Source organism: Triturus cristatus, chromosome 7 (assembly GCF_964204655.1).
Source record: "Triturus cristatus chromosome 7, aTriCri1.1, whole genome shotgun sequence".
NCBI lineage: Eukaryota > Metazoa > Chordata > Amphibia > Caudata > Salamandridae > Triturus > Triturus cristatus.
Genome location: NC_140590.1, coordinates 1,881,686,716 through 1,881,707,947, shown reverse-complemented (window position 1 = coordinate 1,881,707,947; position 21,232 = coordinate 1,881,686,716). Strand labels below are relative to the sequence as shown.

The 21,232-nt window shown below is 43.9% G+C and overlaps 1 protein-coding gene across 5 annotated transcripts in view; it reads right to left on the bottom strand.

Annotated features, from left to right (window-relative positions):
- The window catches only part of CLCN1 (chloride voltage-gated channel 1), a 1,161,279-nt gene that overhangs the window by 27,310 nt on the left and 1,112,737 nt on the right, over positions 1–21,232 (bottom strand). For all 5 annotated transcript variants that reach the window (XM_085620355.1, XM_085620357.1, XM_085620356.1 and 2 more), the window contains exon 21: positions 16,790–16,894. In XM_085620355.1, the coding sequence (XP_085476481.1) occupies positions 16,790–16,894 (105 nt within the window). The remainder of the gene's footprint in view (positions 1–16,789; positions 16,895–21,232) is intronic.

Here is a 21,232-nt window from a genome sequence, read left to right as displayed (position 1 = left end):
CATTCTGGATGGTCTGCATTTTGTTGGGCACTCTTGCTTGGGCGTTGATGAATAAGCCGTTACAATAGTCAAGAGATGACAGCACGAGGGCGCTTATCAGCGTCTTACCTGCTGAGGTTGGTAAAAACGGCATGATTTTCTTGATCAGCCTAAGTTTGTGATGGGCTGTTGCTGCTATTTTATTTGAGTGTGCCATAAAATTTAATTTATCGTCAAAAATCACCACCAGATTTCTGACGGTGATGGCTGGTATAGGTGGTGTTCCGTGCGTGGGGGGCCACCAGGTGTTTGACCATCCTGGGGAGAGATGTCCAAATATGACGACCTCCGTTTTTTCGGCATTTAACTTTAGACAGTTAGAGGCCATCCACTCACCGATCGCCCGCATGCCCTCTTGGAAGTTTTCAGCTACCTTGTCTCCATTCCCGTTAATGGCCAACACAAGCTGGGTGTCATCCGCGTACGAAGTAAGGCTCATCCCATAGGCCTTGATGACAGAGGCCAGGTCCGACACGTAGATATTGAATAGTGTCGGACTAAGGGATGAGCCTTGGGGAACCCCACACGGTAGTGTCAGCTTGTGCGATTGGAAGGGCCCCAGTGTGACCACCTGTGATCTACCTGCCAAGAAGGAGGAGTGCAGATTTCTAGTCTTGCGGCGGATGCCCAGTTTTTCGGCACGGTCGACCAGGATCTTGTGGTCGACCGTGTCGAAGGCTGCCGACAGATCGAGTAGTACGAGTATTGCTGTACCTCCCTGGTCCCGGATCACTCTTATGTCCTCTGTAGCTTTTATTAAGGCAGTTTCGGTTCCGTGGAACTTGCGGAAACCAAATTGGGTGTTGTCCAATAGTTGATGTTTTTCTATGAACTCTGAGAGTTGTGAGTTCATAGCCTTTTCCACTACCTTTGCTAAAAAGGGGAGACTGGCTATGGGGCAGTAGTTTTTTAGTTGGTCCTTGTCCAGATTAACTTTCTTAAGTAGGGGTTTAACCAAGGTATTTTTAAGAGAGTCTGGGTATATCCCAGTTCTGAACATTGTGTTGCAGATTGAAACAATGTCAGGTGAGAGATAGTCCATGATCGGACAAATGACTTCTAGAGGACAAGGATCTAAAGCTGAGCCTGATTTAATTGTGGCCGTTGTTTCCTTGATTTGTGTTTCTCCAAGGTCTAAGAACTGAGAAAGTTCGATATTGTTGGTCCCGTTGTTAGATATGGGGGGGCTCATTACTGTTTTTGTGGAGAATGTTTGATATATATCATTTTGTGAAAAAGAAATCAGCCAGAGAATCACAAAAGACTTGGGATTGTGGAGGATTCAGGTCCGGTGCGTTTCCCGCTAAGACCTTCGTTATCTCAAAAAGTTTTTTACTTGAGTTTTTAGCAGAATTGATTTGTTCAGTGAAATAAAAAAAATTTGTCTCGACAATAAGAGCTTTGTATTGTCCGAGTGCTTCCTTATAGCTGGTCTTGCTTTCAGCGCTGTAGGATCTGCGCCAATGTCTCTCCCTGTTTCTACAGAATTGCCTCTTAATACGGAGCTCCTCTGTAAACCATGGGGCTGATGGCATTGCTCTGTTTCTAGAGAGTTTTTTAGTTGGGGCTAAGGAGTGGGTGGCGGTACCTATCCACTCCTGAAATTGTCGTGTGGCCAAGTTTGGATCGAATGTTGAGTCAGGACGAGTTTTTTCAAGTAGGCTCGTTAGCTCAGCGTGATCGATGTCCTTCCAAACTTTGATGGTTTGTGGTTTCAAATATAAACCCTTTAATTGTCGCTATTATGCTAGATAATTACATACACATAGGGGAATTAGTGAGGGTTAAATATTTTATTCGTTATTTCCATGTTTTAATTACTTTTTGTATTTGTTTTGCTTAAGTTTACCGATTGGGCCTTTTCGACAATATGGCTGACTGACTCATCTGACAAGACAGCTACCATTCCACGAGGCTTGAGACCGAGTGCGCATGTCCAGGCGCCTGAACAAGTGGCCTCAAGATGACCCATCCATCCTGTACCCAAGCAAGGTCGTGACTGGACTATAGCCAAGAACTTTAACAATAGACAAGTATGACAAACCGGATGGATCGTGTCTGACAGTGTGACATCATTGGATTATGGGAAACCGAAACGGATGATCTTAACCAACCAATCAAGACAGTCTAAAACTGACTTTAGTTACATTTTAACATTAAAATCATTATAAAGATGGTAGAATAGTGAGATGGGACAACTGATGGTTTCTTTTCCTGACGTTATGCTGACGGAGAGGACGGTGACACTGCTGGACAGCTGTTTCCCTGAATCTTTGACAGACTGAATTGCTGCCCGATTTTTGATGAATTAAAGACTTTTACGACTTGATTGACTTAGAGGACAACTGATAGCCAGATTAGGTAAATATGATGTTTCGTGGTTTGATTAACAATTTACTAAAAATTTGCAATTAATTAGATAAACAAAATTATTGATTAACAAACAAATGTGTTGGGCCATTTATTGAAAGAGATTAGATTAAGATTGAATATAAAATAAAAGAATTGAGTCACCATTATCCAAATTCAACTAAATTGATCGATCACCTAAATGGAAGGAATATCTCGAAGTTCAGAGTTTAATGAAGGTATTCAATGTATGTTTATGTAAATATGTTCTTTTAGGTCAAAAGGTATTCCTTTCATGTCAGCGTTTGGAACACTCATCTCTCTCGTAAGAGCAGATCAGAAATGTGTAAGTGTTGGTGTTAAGGGCCCCACCAATGAATGTATTGAGTGAATGTGCTAGTGCGATATTTGGTCTGTGCCGAAGGGAGGATTAGAAATTCCACGCTGCATCACTGGGTTGCGTGAATGGGAGACTGCTGAAGAGCGCTATCGCTGTTGAGCTCGCTGCCTAGCGCCAACACAGGCACCCTTGCACCATGGTGTAAGGGTGCCTGCATTACAGGCAGGATTGTTTTCGTGGAAGAATGGACACCTTCCTGCACAATAACAATTGTTGGATGCATATTCCTTTTTCTATGTGCGCTACAGAATGCAGCACAAATGGAAAGAGGAATTAACCAGGAGAAATAAGCATTTCTCCTTGTTACGTCCCATTGGGGGAGGCAGAGCATATTGACGCATTCCCAGGTTTACTAGCTTTAGTAAATCTAGAAATGTCCAAGATGCATGGGTCAATGCATGGGAACACCCATACGCCATCCACGCTTTCCCAACACAAAGAAGCACTATGCGTTGCGTTACTTTGTATTTACTAAATAACACAAAGTGGCTTTGCATGCCTTGGTAAATACCAAAAATGACTTTGCACCTTGGCTGCCCACACAAATTACGCAACGCTGACGCAAATCCATAATAAATCTGCCCCTAAGTGTAGATGAAGAAAAAGTCATTTACCTGCGGTACCAATCTTTCTGATGAATCCTCTATCTGCCTACAGATTCTTTACCTGTAGAATCATCTCCGGTATCAGACTGGATCTGGAAGCTTCAAGGCTCTCAAGTCGCCGGTAGGGGGCGCTATCTTCGATCTCGCCGAAGCCATATGATACCCACACCAATGCAGGAATATCAGTTTTTGCATCCTTTTTTCCAAGCCTTCGAGGCGAGCAGATGGACAGGCATCAACATTAAGTGGTGCTAAACAAAACTTGAATTGAGGTCTTATAAACTCACTCTGTATATCAAAGAGGGAGATGGAAAGGAGAATTGCCCAGAAAGATAACTGCTGGAAATAACTTTTTCTTCTGATGGGTGCTTCTAAATGCAGATTCCAAACCTGAAGATTGACTTCCAAAGCAGCACCCGTCCCACAAGGTTTGAAAGAAGTTTTTTTTGTGGGGGGGAAGTTTTATATAGCGCGGACTTGACCCAAAGGTATCAGAGTGCTTTACATGAGCAGCAGTTGCGTTTCAGACGTTAAATGAGGAAGGCCTAGAGAGTCGATCTGACGAAATGGCCATCCCTACGCACTTCAGAATCCAACCAGTAAGGCTTAGCTAAAGTGTGTAGGGATGCTCACGTAGCCGCCCAGCAAATCTCTGCAGTAGGAACACTACTGGGGAGGGCAGCGTATGAAGATTTGGCCGGTATCCTGAGCCCTGATCCCTTACAATGGCTCTTTCTTGGCCAAAGCGTTGCAGATCTTGATGAAGATGAGGATCCATTTGGACAGTGTTCGCTTCTGAACATCGTTGCCTTTGTTGGATCCGCAAGACCCAAAGAAGAGCTAGTCATCCAGCCGTATATCCTTGATACGGTTCAGGTAGAAACGTATCGCTCGTCAATGAGTCAACCTATCAAGCGCTCTTCCTCCCTCGAGGCGTGGGGCAGGGATAGAAGGTGGGTTGAATGTGGACTTGCTTAAGTGAAGGCAAGTCAACACTTCAAGATGGAAAGCAGCCGTGGGTCGCAGCACCAACTTGTCAGGGAAATATGAGGTGAATGACTGATGAGAACTCAAGGCCTGTCATTCATTGATTTTTCTTAGAAAGGCGATTGCCACTTAAAACACTGTCTTAAAAGTTAACATCCGCAACTGGCAGCTGTCAAGGGGCTGACAAATAGACCCCATCATAACGTCACCACAAGATTAAGGTCCCACTGTTGCACAACAAAGGGAGTTGGTGGATACAAATGAGTCAACCCCATCAGAAAGTGCCTCACAATAGGGGATTTGAACAGGGAAGGCTGGCCTGGGAGACAGAAGAACGCCAAGAAAACGGCCAAATTCCCCTTTACGGTGCCTACTAAACAACCCCTCTAATCTAAGGAGCGTGCAAGCAGTAGGATTTGCAACAAACGAGTCTGAAGAGGGGCGTTGCTGTTGTAGGCACACCATGAAATAAATCAGTTCCAACCACCAGAATAAACAGATTTATTGGATTCGTGATAAGCTAGTAGAATTATGCCAACCATCTTCAGTGGTAGATGAAACCAGTCTAAACGTGCTCCCTCAATCTCCAGGTATGGAGGTGGAGGCCTCGGAAACTGGGGTGCAGCACCATTCTCCATGACTGTAACAGAAGGTCCGGGAAGAATGGCAGCTTGTGGAGGGGGACATAGACAGAAACGCAGAAAGGTCTACATACCACACCCTCCTTGGCCAATCTGGGACAATAAGAGCCGCTTGGGTCCAGTCATTGCACATTTTCCTCAGAACTGAAGGAATCAAGGGTATGGGGGAAATGCGTAAATCATCTGAAAGGTCCACGTCAACACAAACTTGTCGCCTGGGGCACGACTCAACGGATGCTGGAGGGCACACACCTGCCGGCATTGAGCATTTTCTGAGAAGATGAACAAGTCCACTTGAGGAGTGCCCAACCGGGTGAGGATGTCTAGGACTATCTCTGGCAGGAGACGCCACTCAGGTTCTGCAAGTTAGCAGTGGGTAAGGCTGTCCGCTCTGACATTCAGAGACCCCGCTAGCTGATTGGCTGTCAACCAGATCTCTTGTTGGTGTAGCCAAGACCAAAGCTTCAACGCAATTAGGCAAAAGAGTTGAGATCCTAACCCCGTGGTTTGATCACTTATCACACTGCTCTTGTATTGTTCCTTGATATCTGGATGGACCGACCTTGGACGGAGAGGAGAAAGGCCTTCTGCACCAGCCGAATCGCCCGAAGTTCAAGCAGGTTGATGTGAAGAACCGGCTCCTCTGGAGCCCAAAAGCCTCTGATATCCAGGTTCTCTAGATGAGGCCCCCCCCGGGGTGTAGGCATCTGTCACTACCGTGGCCACAGCTGAATGGCGACTGAAGGCCATCCCACAGTACAGGGTTGCTTCGTTCCCCTACCAAACCACAACCGCTGCAGTGCTTGGGGGGAATGTTGATAGTCAGATAGGTCGCTCCTGTGCTGAAACCACTGCCTGCGGGGGTGCCACATCATAGCCCTCTTGTGCCAACGTGCATGCATGACCAGGAGAATGCAGGAAGCCAGGCGACCTAACAGGCATCCTGACTTTCAGCCCTGGAACTCGCTCCTTCTGGAAAAGATGGGACTATTTCCTGGATATGTACAATTCTCAGAGGAGGGGGGAGCACGGAGAAGGGTACTGTCCAGAACTGACTATGAACTGGAAGTCCTGGGAGGTTTGGGCGCGTTGATAAAAAAGTCAAGTTCGAACAGTGACAACTCTGCCGACTGCATACGTAGCATCACCACCTCCAGCGAACCAGGTCTGATCAGCCAGTCATCCAAGTACGGGAAGATTGAAATGCCTGACTTTGAGATCGTCCATAACCAACGCCATCACCTTGGTGAAGACTTGAGGTGCCAATGTAAAAAAAAAAGAGGGGTACTGTACATTGGTAGTGCGTAGAACCCACCACAAAATTCAAATACTTCCACTGGGACTACAGAACTGAAATGAAGGAATTTGTGTCGTGCTGCTCAAGTGACACCACCTAGTCCCCCACTTCTAATGCCAGTAAAACCGAGCTAGAGTCAACATCTTGAACTTCTTCTTCCTGAGGAAGTCATTCAAGTCCCTACTGTCTATGATCTGGCAAAGATCGCCATCCTTCTTAGGAACAGGGAAACAACGACAGGAAAATCCTTATCCCATTTCCTGCTCTGGCACCAACTCCACAGCTATCTTCAAGCAGAGTGCCACCACTCATTTCTGCAAGAGAGAGAGAGGGGATGGTGGAAAGGAGGATGGTGTGGGCATTGGGGTTGAAGCCTAAATGAAGGGGAGGGTGCACCTCCTTCATATGAGCTGAAGGAACCACTGGTCTGAACTGATAGCCTTCTAGGCCCACAGAAAGGAGGTTAACCCCCCCACCCACCCAAAGGCTCCACAAGGGTTTGTAGAAATAAACTAGCTCTGCTTCCTCGTGGTGCGGAGGGAGGAAGAGGATGAAGCTTGCTTGGAGGACCCAGGACCCTTACCTAACTTTGCCTCTGTAGTTCTTGACCAGTGGACTTTGGAGCTGCTGGGCCTCTAAGAACTGGCGCTGGCAAATGGAAAATCCCCCTCGAGCATCCTTGAAATTTCCGAAACTGATGGTAGTCTCTGGTTGGCAGAGGTTGTTTGTGAACCTAGGATCCGGTTGTGGCTTTGATCGTCTTGAAGCATTCTCACGAGAAATCTGCCTTTTTTTCAAACAGGCATCGTCCATTGAAAGAGCGATCCATCAAGTTGGCCTGAACATCCATGGAGAAGCCGGAGGTTCGAAGCCAAGCATGTTGCCTTATAGAGATAGAGGTACCCATTGCATTTGCCACCAAGTCGGCGGTGTCCCGGCTGGATTTCTTTATGTGATGGGATGTGTTTTGACAATCACCTTCTGCAAATGAGCTCTCATATCTTCTGGAACCTGGAGAGAACCAGTTGGGCCTTGTTCCAGAAGGTATGGCTATATTGACATTGAGAGACTTGAGCGCCATACTGCTTGCCGAAAAAGTTTTCTTCCCCCAAGCTTCCAGCCTCTTTAACTCCCTGTTAGAGGGAGCAAAAGGAAAGATGTTCGCCAAATGTATAGAGCAACAGGATGCTTGTATGACAAGGCTCTCTGGTGATGTTTATGTCGATAAGGAAGGCTCTCCTGGTGCTGGGCAGTAGCGTCTGTTGACCATCGGTGCTGAGGTGGGCTTCTCCCAGGCTCCTATCACTGGATCCAGCAAGACCTGTTTTGTGAAGGCCAGACGGGGTTCCTATGTGGGTACGGCAAGAATGACTGCCAGTGAAGGCATTCTTCTTCACTTCCACCAATGAATGCTGAAACTTCAGTATCTCCAGAGTTGAAAGGCATCACTTCTGTGGTCAGTGGTCCTGAGGTGTCCAAACCACTGGCCACTGATAGGCCTGTTAATTCCCCACCACCATCATCATCACCATAGGAATAAAGATTCAAAGGGTCTGCCTATATCTTTCATGCAACCGATGTCTCTCAGCCTCTCTTCTAGACCTGTTCTGCGGAACAGAGGCGGATGGTGGTGCCTACAAATCTGTGTCCGGTGCGAGAGGAGGCAGCGGAGCAGGGTATCATGGCTTCTGTAGCAGAGCAGGCCACGACGAGGAAGGCTGCAGTGTCTAAGGTGCAGATAAAAGGTAACTGATGTTGTTACACTGGGGTGGGTGAGTTCATCTGATGTTACTTCTGGCATCAAGAAGAAGCCCGAGCATGTACCGGAAACTTGAGAGATTTGAAGCGTCTGGATTCAGTCTGATCTCAGGATAATTCTACAGATGTGGAATCTGCAGGTAGAAGTATCCATCAGAAGATGGGCATACTGGTTCCAGTTTTATGGTCAGCTAGGCGCCCTCAGGGTAGTGGCAGGCTGATCCAGGTTGGTTCTGATGTCCTCCATACACCCAAGCTATCAAATGATGCTTCCGGACACCACAATTCTTTTGTGTCTTTCCTTCCTTGGGGCAGATTTCTTGGGCAACTCTTGCAGGATAATTCTGTCGCGGTCCCTCATTATTAGGCACAGAAGGTTGCGGGGCTCAGTGGGGTATCCCTGGGATCTCATCAGATGCCATCTCGTTCACCAAGGAAGCTTGCGCACCTGTTGCCCCAAAAGCTTACCAACCAACATGGTCTTCCTGGCCTTGCTGGTGTGTGGATGCCAACACCAGTTTTGTTGCAGAAGATGTCACCCAAGTTGTCAATTATTTTACTTCTGTGACTTCTGAAGGAAAGTCTTAAGGTTTCTTTTAAAAGCCACAGGTTGGCTATTCCTTTTAATCATAAGCTGGGTAATGGTTAGTCTATTGGGAACACACGCTACTCTGTCATCTTTTGAAAGGAATCTGCCTTCCTAAACGTCCTCATGAATGAATAAATGAGTTCTTTAAAGCACACAGCTGCCAAAAACACATCCCGGTGCTGAATAATCTATATATATCCATATATGTCCTAAATATGTTGTAAATATTCTACATCCTAGAATGTCGGCTTGGTTTTTACAGTTGCCTCTGGGCCCCAATGATGTTTTCTCCCTTAAGCTACATTCCACCAAGCTGATGTCCTTTGTTTCTAAGGTCTAACCTCGGTGTCCAAAGGCCAGGAGACCTAAAAACTTCATTCAGTTAAATATCCATGTTTCCTCCTCGCCAAAAGTTCTGTGTAGTCAGTCTTCTCAAGAACACTTGGAGGTCTGCCTTGAGAGGATTCTCTGCCCCCTGCTCGTCTCTTTTAGAAGACCCCGCAGGCCGGTTTCATCTCCAGCCCTCACCTCAGGCAATCCCTGTCTCTGACTCAAATCAGGAAGGATCTCAAGACCTGGTTCTTCGACTGAACCTCCACGCCCAGATGGATCAGCAGACCCCCACCCCCAGCATCTTGAGACCCTCACGGGTGAGTAGTCACTCTTTATAAACTCCAGATTGGTTGATGGATTAGGCTTCTTATGCAGCAGCATTGACACCACCTGTTTTGGGCTCTGTCAGCCAGAGGAGCTCTGGCCTCTAACGCATGCTGGCCTGGCTCCAGCCTCGAAGCATCCCATAGGTGATGCCTGGTCCGGGGTCACTTTGTTTAACTAGTTCTACTACAAGCCTCTCCCTTGCGTCTCTACAAATACGATGAACGTGCTTTAAGAACATAATAGGAGCTCCAGCCCTCAGTTTTAATGACTTATTATCCCCAGGGCCAGTGGAATTATGCGATTCTGCAGCGCAGCGATTTTGGCATAGATTTGAATTTGCTGCATTTGACACATAAGCCATAATTTGCTGATTCTTACACCCCCCCCAACAAAAGGTTTCTACCTCAAACTGATATAAAGTTACAAAAAATATAACAACTCGGGTCGTGCACACCTGAAGGCTTTTCGCAAAGGTTGACTAGTCGCCATTCAGTTGCGTACTGCTGTACTTGGGTGTCACATTGGTAGAAATTAAGGTGAACTCTTTTTTCCGACACTGCTACCAGATGTAACAAGCATTTACAATGCAATGGTCTCGGCATTGTCAAAGTTAGAGCTATTGGCATTGCTCATGGCATTATTTTTATGTTTTTGTTTTTAAAACATTTAAAGAAACAGCATTGTTATTTACAATGTCAATAGCTTAATCCCTCTCAAATGCGAGACCTATTGCATTTGCACCCACACACAGAGCCACACACACAAAGCCACCCACACACACAGAGCCACCCACACAGAGCCACTCACATAGAGCAACCCACACACAAATAGAGCCACCCACAGAGCCACCTACACACACACACACAGTTACCCACACACAGACAGAGCCACCACGCATAGAGCCACCTACAAAAAAAGCCACCCACACAGAGCCACACACACAGAGCCACCCAGACACACATAGAGCCACCCACACACAGAGCCACCCACCCACCCACACACAGCCACCCACCCCCACACAGAGCCACCCACACACACACAGCCACCCACACACACACAGCCACCCACACACACAGCCACCCACACACACACACACAGCCACACACACAGAGCCACACACACACAGAGCCACACACACACAGAGCCACACATACATACACAGAGCCACATATACATACACAGAGCCACATATACACACACAGCCACACACACACAGAGCCACACACCCACATACAAGAATAGGCAAGGTGCAGGTAATGCAGGTGGAGTGAATTTACATGCGCAGGCACCTAGACGGTGCAGGCAGTTCGAGTGCAGGTGTGGTGCTGCATTACATTACAATGACATTTCTCGGGGTATGGGTCAATGACCCAGTGCTTAGCAAGTTGGTCCAACATTTCAGCATTTGCAAAGCGTACTGTGTAAAGTGTGCTGTGGTCTGATAGCCTCCTGTCAAGAACACCCTATATAAAACTCTCAAATTAAATGAACAGACTGGTGGTTGAGACGTTTAGCCAATGACGTCCAGCGCATGCTGATGGAATCGACGGAGTCTAAGCACCAAGAGGGAGGACACACAGCGAGGTCCGCTGAGAGGGACCAAGAGAGGGACATATGTGAGGGCAGAAAAGATGGGGTATGTTTCGAAGCCTGAGGCTGTGCGGCTGATGGGTTCGGGCCCGTCACTGAACAGCTCTTAACTGTAGAGGGACCAGTGAAGGGCCAAGAACAGAAATGTGGGAGGCCATAAGAAAGAGGGGGCGCTTATACTGAAGACGCCTTAGAAGCTAAGGTTTATAAACAGCTTTATTTGAGGTTTCACGAGGAGCAGAACAAACTGACCTGCAGAGAAATGAAACGCCCGTAAATAGTTGGCGCAGTCCAATGAGGCATCAGCATGAAAGGAGGAAAGCAGCGCGCGCAGTCATGGGTAGGAACTGATAATGACTCGGTCGGCAGCGTCGCACGCAGTGTCACTCACATATGGAGAATTACGGGAAGTGGAGTTCAAAATAAGCCAGATCTCCGCACCAACCCGGTGACTGGTTAGGATGTCGGGTTTTTGGTGGGGTCCCCTGAGGGACACCTGAAAACTGCAGCCCCGGACCAGCGGGTCGAAGAGACACACAGCGCTCGCTGCAGGTGAGGAAGGCGGGACAGGTGTCGGTGCGGGAGTGAGAGTGAAAGGCGCCTTCTTCCGTGCAGCACCCGGAGCCTGTGCACACTGTCCCAGCCGGTGAAACGTGCGTCCACAACCTGGAGGAAATACACTCTTCCCCGGCCCGACAGCGAGGAGCGAGCAGCTTTTCCCCGTGTAATATGTTTGAGACAGCTTTTATTTAGAGGCGGCGCTTAAAATTTAAAAAAGAGAGCGAGCCACGGAGCGGAGCTGGGTGTCCACTCGGAGCGCCCCGTGTGTGCCCCGCTAGTGCGCATCTTCGGGCTGGAGCAGGGGAGGGGGATCCGTGCATCTCCCCAGGGCGCATCTCCCGTAGCAGGACGACTCTAGCGTTGGACCCGAAGCAGGGGAAGCCGCAGCGCCCTAGGGCGCAGGGGGAGCACTTCGCGGGGAACAACCTTTACAACGCAACTTTTACAACGCACTACACTTACAACGCATTTTTTACAACGCAAAATCCATTACAACGCACTACACTTACAACGCATGACACTACAACGCATTTTTAAAAACTACCTTTACAACGCATTCCATTACAACGCCTACCATTACAACGCATAATATTACACTACACTATCCAACACTTACCCTACTGTTGCACCCCCTGGAGTTAGAATAGTAATTTTTACCCCTATACTATCCAACACTTACCCTACTGTTGCACCCCCTGGAGTTAGAATAGCAATTTTTACCCCTATACTATCCAACACTTACTCTACTGTTGCACCCCCTGGAGTTAGAATAGTAATTTTTACCCCTATACTATCCAACACTTACCCTACTGTTGCACCCCCTGGAGTTAGAATAGTAATGTTTACCCCTATACTATCCAACACTTACCCTACTGTTGCACCCCCTGGAGTTAGAATAGTAATTTTTACCCCTATACTATCCAACACTTACCCTACTGTTGCACCCCCTGGAGTTAGAATAGTAATTTTTACCCCTATACTATCCAACACTTACCCTACTGTTGCACCCCCTGGAGTTAGAATAGTAATTTTTACCCCTATACTATCCAACACTTACCCTACTGTTGCACCCCCTGGAGTTAGAATAGTCATTTTTACCCCTATACTATCCAACACTTACCCTACTGTTGCACCCCCTGGAGTTAGAATAGTAATTTTTACCCCTATACTATCCAACACTTACCCTACTGTTGCACCCCCTGGAGTTAGAATAGTAATTTTTACCCCTATACTATCCAACACTTACCCTACTGTTGCACCCCCTGGAGTTAGAAAAGTAATTTTTACCCCTATACTATCTAATACTTACCTTAAATGCAATTTACTATTATGCGTTGTAATGGTATGCGTTGTAAAGGTAGTTTTTAAAAATGCGTTGTAGTGTCATGCGTTGTAAGTGTAGTGCGTTGTAATGGATTTTGCGTTGTAAAAAATGCGTTGTTAGTGCATGCGTTGTAAAAGTGTGCATTGTAACGACATACATCCAGCACTTCGCCCCCTCCGCCGTGCGCTTTTTTATGGTATTTGTTTTTAGTTTTAGTTTTCTTCCTGCAGGACTTTGTGCGTGTTTTCCCCGGACCGTGCTCCTGGTTTCAGCAGCCCTGCGGTAGGGCTGGTTTGTTTATTGTGTTTTGATTTTTTTTCCTTCTCCCCCTGGATGGTTTTTCAATGAAAAGACAGATCATGAACAAGCTCTACATCGGGAACCTGAGCCCCTCGGTGACAGCCGACAAGATCGCACTTCTGATTTTTCTCAGATTTTTTTATCCGATTTAATTGAGCTCTGCTGCTCTTCGGCCACCTTTTTACGAGGTGCCCTGCCCCAACTCACCGGGGGTCCCGAGATAGGGGCGGCCGAAGGAGGAGCTGGGGGCCCGGCTGGGAGCGGAAGGAGCGGAGGCTACGGCGTCTGCAGCGGAGACAGGGCCTCCTCGGAGGGGCGAGGGGCCCCGAGATACGGGGATTTCACCATTGGGCCAGTAATATTGATCCCGTGTTTTGTATTTTCCAGGTGAACACATGAACACCACCATCTTTCTCCGAGGTCAAGCAGAAATACCACGGAGAAACGCAGCGTCATTTTCGGATTCGGGGGCGTGTATTTCTTTCTCTCCTCTTCCCATTGGCTGGAATGATTACATTCCAGAGGAGAGAAAGAAACTAAAAAACACGCCCCCGAATCCGAAAAAGACGGGGTTTAAATGGACAGACGCCCCTCTCCTCCAATGGCTGGCCTCCGTTTAGGAAGGCAGCCAATGGAGAAGAGGGTGGGTTCAAGCCCCACTACTGAAAAACATTAAATCTCGCCACTTTCTATGGTGTTGCCTCCTCAGATCTGCATTCCATCCTTTTACCAATATTTCCTCCTATATTCAGGCACACAAACTGTTCCACCTGCGTGATGATGACGTCGTTAACCTTAGAAGAGTCTGACATCCCCCATATCTAGTGCTCTCTTCCTGGTCTGGTTCTTCCTTTCCGATATTTTTCTGTGCTGCTAATAATCCCTTCACAATGAAAAGCAGGACTTGTGTGCTCCGGTCAGAAGCTGTACCCTTAACGCCTGCTACTGATTGGTTATTTCTCTTTGTAGTTCTTTTCCCGGGCATGCTGGGAATTGTATTTCTATAATATTCTGGCTTCCATTAAGAATACAAAGCAAGAAAGAAGCAAGAGAAGTATTTAATAAAAGCAGGACATTCCATCATTAAATTAGGAAAATCTACATTATTTAATGAGCTGGCCAGGGGCATAGCTTCAGGAGGGGTGGGGTTGGGGGTTGTTTGAGGTGTTACACCCCCTAAGTAATGAATTTTCTTGGGTGCGAGGCTTTCAGTCAGGTGTCTGCCGGATTTCACCAGGATATTATACGTACACACGCACACACAAAAGCGCACACACACTCTCCCCTCTCTGTTTTGAAAGTCCTAAAAAATGTTAGATATTTTATAAAATATTATGTTTTCTCTCACTCAGTACTTATACCAACCCACAATCCTCTCCTTTTCCCTTGCCCCCTAGACCCCTCTTTGGCACCCTGCTTGTTGTATAATGTATGTTAACATTATATGCCATTGTTGGAAAATATGAAGACCCCTCCCCAAATTTACTTACCACATACACCCCTTGAGCTGACCTATGAGTAAGTATGTCAAACACAGGTTGGTTGTTAGTCAAAATACAGGTGAAAGTGATCCCTCGTGGCAATGTGCTGGGCTGTGATTGTCTGTGGCACTGAGATGTGCAATGTTAATGAACTATGAGCCAGGGTGTAGGCTAAACAGATTACAGTGATTTCCTAATAGTGATGTGACTGTGTGTAAAACATGAGACAGAGTAAATTATTGCACTAGTGAGTCAGGATGTGTTTTGCATGGAAAGGAAATCCAATGTTGGTGAAACAAGAGTGTGTAGAATATGTCACTAGTCTGGTTCAGTCACTGAGCATGGGCAGCAGAAACACCATAGTGTTTGTGAAACACTTGGCATGGTAAATGATTTCAATAAAGTGCTGAAATGCGAATGTGCAAGGAAAGCAGAGGTAGTATTAGTGAAAAGACATGTGAGGGGGTATCCTAGCTATAATGCGCTGAGATGAGAGTGTGCATCGAAAGTACAGGTAGTATTAGTGAAAACACGTGAGGAATATCTTAGTTGTAATGTGCTGCGAGGTGAGTGATCATGGAAAGCACAAGAAGTATTAGTGAACACGCACACAAAGGGATTTCCTAGCTTTAGTGCCTTTGGATGAGAGTGTGCATGAAAAGCACAGGCAGTATTAGTGAAAAAACATGTGAGGGGGTATCCTAGCTATAGTGCCTTGGGATGAGAGTGTGCATGAAAAGCACAGGCAGTATTAGTGAAAAAACATGTGAGGGTGTATCCTAGTTACAATGTGATGGGGTGTGAGTGTCCATGGAAAGCTTAGGCAGTATTCGTGAAAACACATGCGAGGTGGTATCCTAGTTATAGTGCCTTGGGATGAGAGTGCCCAGGAAAAGCACAGGCAGTATTAGTGAAAACACATGTGAAGGGGTATCCTAGCTATATGCCTTGGGATGAGAGTGTGAAAAGCACAGGCAGTATTAGTGAAAACACATACAAGGATGTATCCTAGCTATAGTGTGCTGAGATGAGAGTGTGCATGAAAAGCACAGGCAGTATTAGTGAAAAAACATGAGGGGTATCCTAGCTATAGTGCCTTGGGATGAGAGTGTGCATGAAAAGCACAGGCAGTATTAGTGAAAAAACATGTGAGGGGGTATCCTAGCTATAGTGCCTTGGGATGAGAGTGTGCATGAAAAGCACAGGCAGTATTAGTGAAAAAAGATACAAGGATGTATCCTAACTATAGTGTGGTGAGATGAGAGTGCGCTTGAAAAGCACAGGCAGTATTAGCGAAAAAACGTGAGGGGTATCCTAGCTATAGTGCCTTGGGATGAGAGTGTGCATGGAAAGCACAAGCAGTATTAGTGAAAACTCATGGTAGGGGGTATCATAGTTATAGTGCCTTGGGATGAGATTGTGCATGAAAAGCACAAAACACATGTGAGGGCGTATCCTAGTTACAATGAGATGGGTTGTGAGTTTGCATGGAAAGCACAGGCATTATTAGTGAAAACACATGAGGGGTATCCTATTTATAATGTGATGGGGTGGGAGTGGGCATGAAAATCACAGGCAGGATTAGTGAAAACACATATGAAGGGATACCCTAGCTATAGTACCTTGGGATCAGAGTGTGCAGTATTAGTGAAAACACGAGGGGTATCCTAGATAACGGGTGTGCTGGGATGAGAGTGTGCATGGAAAGCACAGGCAGTACTAGTGAAAACACATGAGGGGTATCCTAGCTATGGGGTGTGAGTGTGCATGAAAAGCACAGGCAGTATCAGTGAAAACACATACAAGTGTGTATCCTAGCTATAGTGTGCTGAGATGAGTGTGCATGGAAAGCACATGCAGTATTAGTGAAAAGACATGTGTGGGGGTATCCTAGCTATAATGCGCTGAGATGAGAGTGTGCATCGAAAGTACAGGTAGTATTAGTGAAAACAGATGTGAGGGGGTATCAACGCTATAGAGCCTTAGGATAAGAGTGTGCATGAAAAGCACAGGCAGTATTAGTGAATACACATGAGGGTTATCCTAGCTATAATGTGATGGGGTGTGAGTGAGCATGGAAAGCACAGGCAGTATTAGTGAAAACACATGGGAGGGGGTATCCCAGCTGTAATGTGATGGAGTGTGAGTGTGCATGGAATGAGGCAACATTGTACATCCCTGACAGGACGAGGAGTGAGACACCCTCACCTTATGCAGAGACGTTCTCTCCACCAACTGGAAGGGTGAAGGGTCGATGCGACAGGTGTCGAAGCAGGCAGGCCTGTCCAGCTCCTGTTCCTCCCAGTCTGTGACCTATGGGGAGACAGACATGTGAGAGATCAACATCTGGGGTCAACGGACACCAGCACCCCACCCCACACACGCCACCCTCCACGCCACCGTCTGACATCCTCATGCAGCAGCGGGAATGATACTGTTACACACTGCCTTCCAGGTGAGGGAAGGGACCCTTCAGTTACTGTGGGAATGGAAATATTACACACTGCCTTCCAGGTGAACCTTCAGTGGGTATTCAGCGAAAATATTGATTCAGTAATATCGACTGACACAATGATTGAGTTGTTAATATTGTGACATAAAAATATCGACAGCAAGAATATCCTGGACAAGAATATCGAATTTAGGGTAAGTAATATCGATTTTTAAAATATAGGAGTCATAAATAGTTTTGCAAGAATTTACTGCATAGGAATGAATTGGAGATTGCATGAGCAAATTGCGAGTACCAGTAGGTACTCGCAAATAGCTCATGCAATTTCAAGGGTGCAAGGGTGTCAAAATGACACCCTATTGCACCCCTGAAATTAATCTATGCACATATGTTGCACACACACATGCCCTAAGGGCATGTGTGTGCGCAACATGAAACTTAGAAAAATGCATTTTTCAAAGTTTTTGCAAATTACCATGAAGTTCAACTTCATGGTAATTTGCTCCCCCTATTAGCGAAATCGCTATTTTTTTTACTTTAATACATTGCATTTAAGGAATCTCAATTTGGGTTTTCTTAAATGCAATTGCAATTTAAGTAATCGCAATTGAGAGATTCCTTAAATTTCGAAATTCTGAGAATCTGTCCATTAGCGACCGGTTTTTTCTTTGATGCATGTACCTGATAGATGTTTAAAATATCGATTTTTTATTAGTGTTATGTATTTTAGGGTATATTTTAAATGTATGTATGTATTTTTTAAGAGTATTGTTTATGTTTTTTAATATATGTGTTAAATATTTAGTAGTTATTAATTTTATTTTTATTACATTTTGCATTTTTTTGTTCCGTAGCAGGTGTGGGTTTATAGGGGAATAGGGTGGGAAGTAATTTAATGATAGTAAATTAATGTATATTTTCCATTTATTAATAATTATGTAATTGATATTTTATAGTGTTGATTGTGCTTTTTTGGGGGGTACATTTTATGTGTGGTTGTTGGGTTTATAGGGGTAAAATATGGGAAGTGAATTATTTTGTATTCATTATTAATTAGTTGTTAGTTAATAATAAGTTATTTATTTTTAATTAATTACTGATAAGTTGATAATTAATAATACATTGATAATTCATTTTGTTAATTGTTTAATAAAATATTTTTGGGTGTGAGTTTTGGGTTTATAGGGGTAAAAGGTTGGAAGGAATTTATTTCTAATAATTGATAATTAGTTGTTAACTAATATTAATTAATTAATTGATAATAGAATATGGAAATTGTGTAATCTATTTTAGGTGCAGGTTGTGGTGTTTATAAGGGTAAAGGTAGTAGTAATTTAATTTTAATTAACTAATAGTTTATTGATTATAATTAAAAATTAATTAATTGATAATTAATTATGGTAATTGTTTAATTACCTTTTTTGTGTGGGGGTAAAGAGTTTAGAGGGGTAAAGGGTGGGGAGTAAATATATTTTATTTTATTTATAATTAGTTGTTAGATCCTATTAGTTATTTAATTGAAAGTTAATTTAATTGTGCAATTAATTTTTTTAAAGTTTCATTTTGGGTGTGGGTTGTGGGGACGATAGGGATAAAGTGTGGGAAGTTAATTAAGTTTTATGAATTTTAATTTGTTTTTGTTATTAATAAACAATATTTATTGATAATTAATTTGGTTAATTGTGGAAGGTTTTTTTAGATTTTAGATGTGGGTTTTGAGTTTTGCGGTGTTATAGGGTAGAAACTAAATAAACTAAACTTATTAAATAGTTTATGTTTTTGTTAATATATCATTTCTAATTAAAAATATTTTTTTTATTATATTTATTATAATATTTGTAGGTATTTGTGATATGTATTTAACATAAAATATTTTTATTTAAAAAAATTGAATAATAAACATATTTTTCTTTTTAACATATTTATATATTTTATATTTACTTTGTTATTAAAATATTTTTATTTTGTTTATTTTTAATTTAGAACTGCCTGGAATGGGAATAGGACATTTTACCCCTCCGCAATCCAACACTTACCCTATTATTGCACTCACTGGAGTGGGAATAGTCATTTTTACCCCTCCGCTATCCAACATTTTCCCTACTGTTACACTCACTGGAGTGGGAATAGTAATTTTTACCCCTCCGCAATCCAACACTTTCCCTATTATTGCACTCATTGGAGTGGGAATAGTCATTTTTACCCCTCCGCTATCCAACACTTTCCCTACTGTTACACTAACTGGAGTGAGAACAGTAATTTTTACCCCTCCGCTATCCAACACTTTCCCTACTGTTACACTAACTGGAGTGAGAACAGTAATTTTTACCCCTCCGCTATCCAACACTTTCCCTAATGTTTCACTCACTGGAGTGGGAATAGTAATTTTTACCCCTACGCCATACACACTTTCCCTACTGTTGCACCCACTGGAGTGGGAATAGTAATTTTTACCCCTACACTATCCAACCCTTTCCCCACTGTTGCACTAATTGGAGTGGAAATAGTAATTTTCACCCCTCCGCAATCAAACCCTTTCCCTACGGTTGCACTCACTGGAGTGAGAATAGTAATTTTACCCCTCCGCTATCCAGCACTTTCGCTAATGTTGCACTCATTGGAGTGGGAATAGTAATTTTTACCCCTCCGCAATCCAACACTTTCCCTACTGTTGCACTCATTGAAGTGGTAATAGTAATTTTTACCCCTCGGCTTTCCAACACTTTCCCTACTGTTACACTCACTGGAATGAGAATAGTAATTTTTACCCCTACGCTATCCAAGACTTTCCCTAATGTTGCAATCATTGGAGTGAGAATAGTATGTTTACCCCACGCTATCCAACACTTTCCCTACGGTTGCACTCAATGGAGTGGGAATAGTAATTTTTACCCCTCCGCTATCCAACAGTTTTCCTACTGTTGCACTCACTGGAGTGGGAATAGTTATTTTTACCCCTCTGCTCTTTAGCAGTTTCCCTGGCGTTGTATCGGCTGGAATGGGTGCAGTAAATATTACCTATTTGCAATCTATCACTTTTACTACTGTTTCATTTATTGGACAGAGATTTGTAAATTTTATTTTTATCCAGTCTAAATATTTATGTGCTGCGTTAAGTGGGAGTGGTACATTTTTATATATTTACTTTAATAGTTTGCGTAGTTTTGTTTAAATTGTAGCGGGAATAGGATGTGTATTGAATGTTTTAATTTATTTTGTATTGGTATAATTTATTTTATTATGTTTTGTTTATTTGAAATGATAATATTTGTAATTATTAATATTTATAATTTGAAAAATGATTTGTACTACATGTAATTTAAAAAAAAATAGTTTAATGTTTTAATTTAATTAGAATGTTTTTTTTATTATAGATTTTATGTTATTGGTATATGTATGTAAATATACACACACATATTTGTTATCTTTTTATATCATTTATAAATTACAAAATACATTACAATTATAAGTGTAATGACTGTTTTAAAGTGAATATATGTATATGTATATATATTAATTATTTTATGTGTTCAACTTTATAAAATTAAGTTTATTAGTTAAGATGTATATTCAATCTATTTTTTTATTAATGTTACTATTTAATTTATTTATTATTTTATTTTATATGTATAAAAAACGATATTTTGTATAACTATATTAATGACCGATATTTTTTTCTCAATATTTTTGTACTCACCATTATAAATGTAGGGTGTCGATATTTTTGGCATCGATATTTATGAGTGATATTTTGGTATTGGGATATTTTAGGTGTTGATACTCTGTCAGTGAACCCCTTCTGTTACTGCGGGAATGGGATTAGTGCACACTGCCTTCCATGTGAGGAAAAGGAACATGCAGTTACTGTAGTAATGGTCTTTTTACACAGTGTCTTCCAGGTGAGGGAAGGGAACCTGCGGTTACGGCTGCACTAGTGCTATTGCGCACTGCTTTCCAGATGAACCTGTGCGAATGCTACTATTACACACTGCCTTCCAGGCGGGGAAGGGAACCTGCAGACACTGAGTGAATGGAAATATTACACACTGCCTTCCGGGTGAGGGAAGGGAACCTGAAGACACTGTGTGAATGGTAGTCCAGGCCGGCTTTAGCGCTGGTGGCGCCCAGTGCGACAATCCTTGTCCAATGGGGAGGAGCCATCATGGCCGTGTGGACGTAGTTTCGCTCAGCTCTGCTCC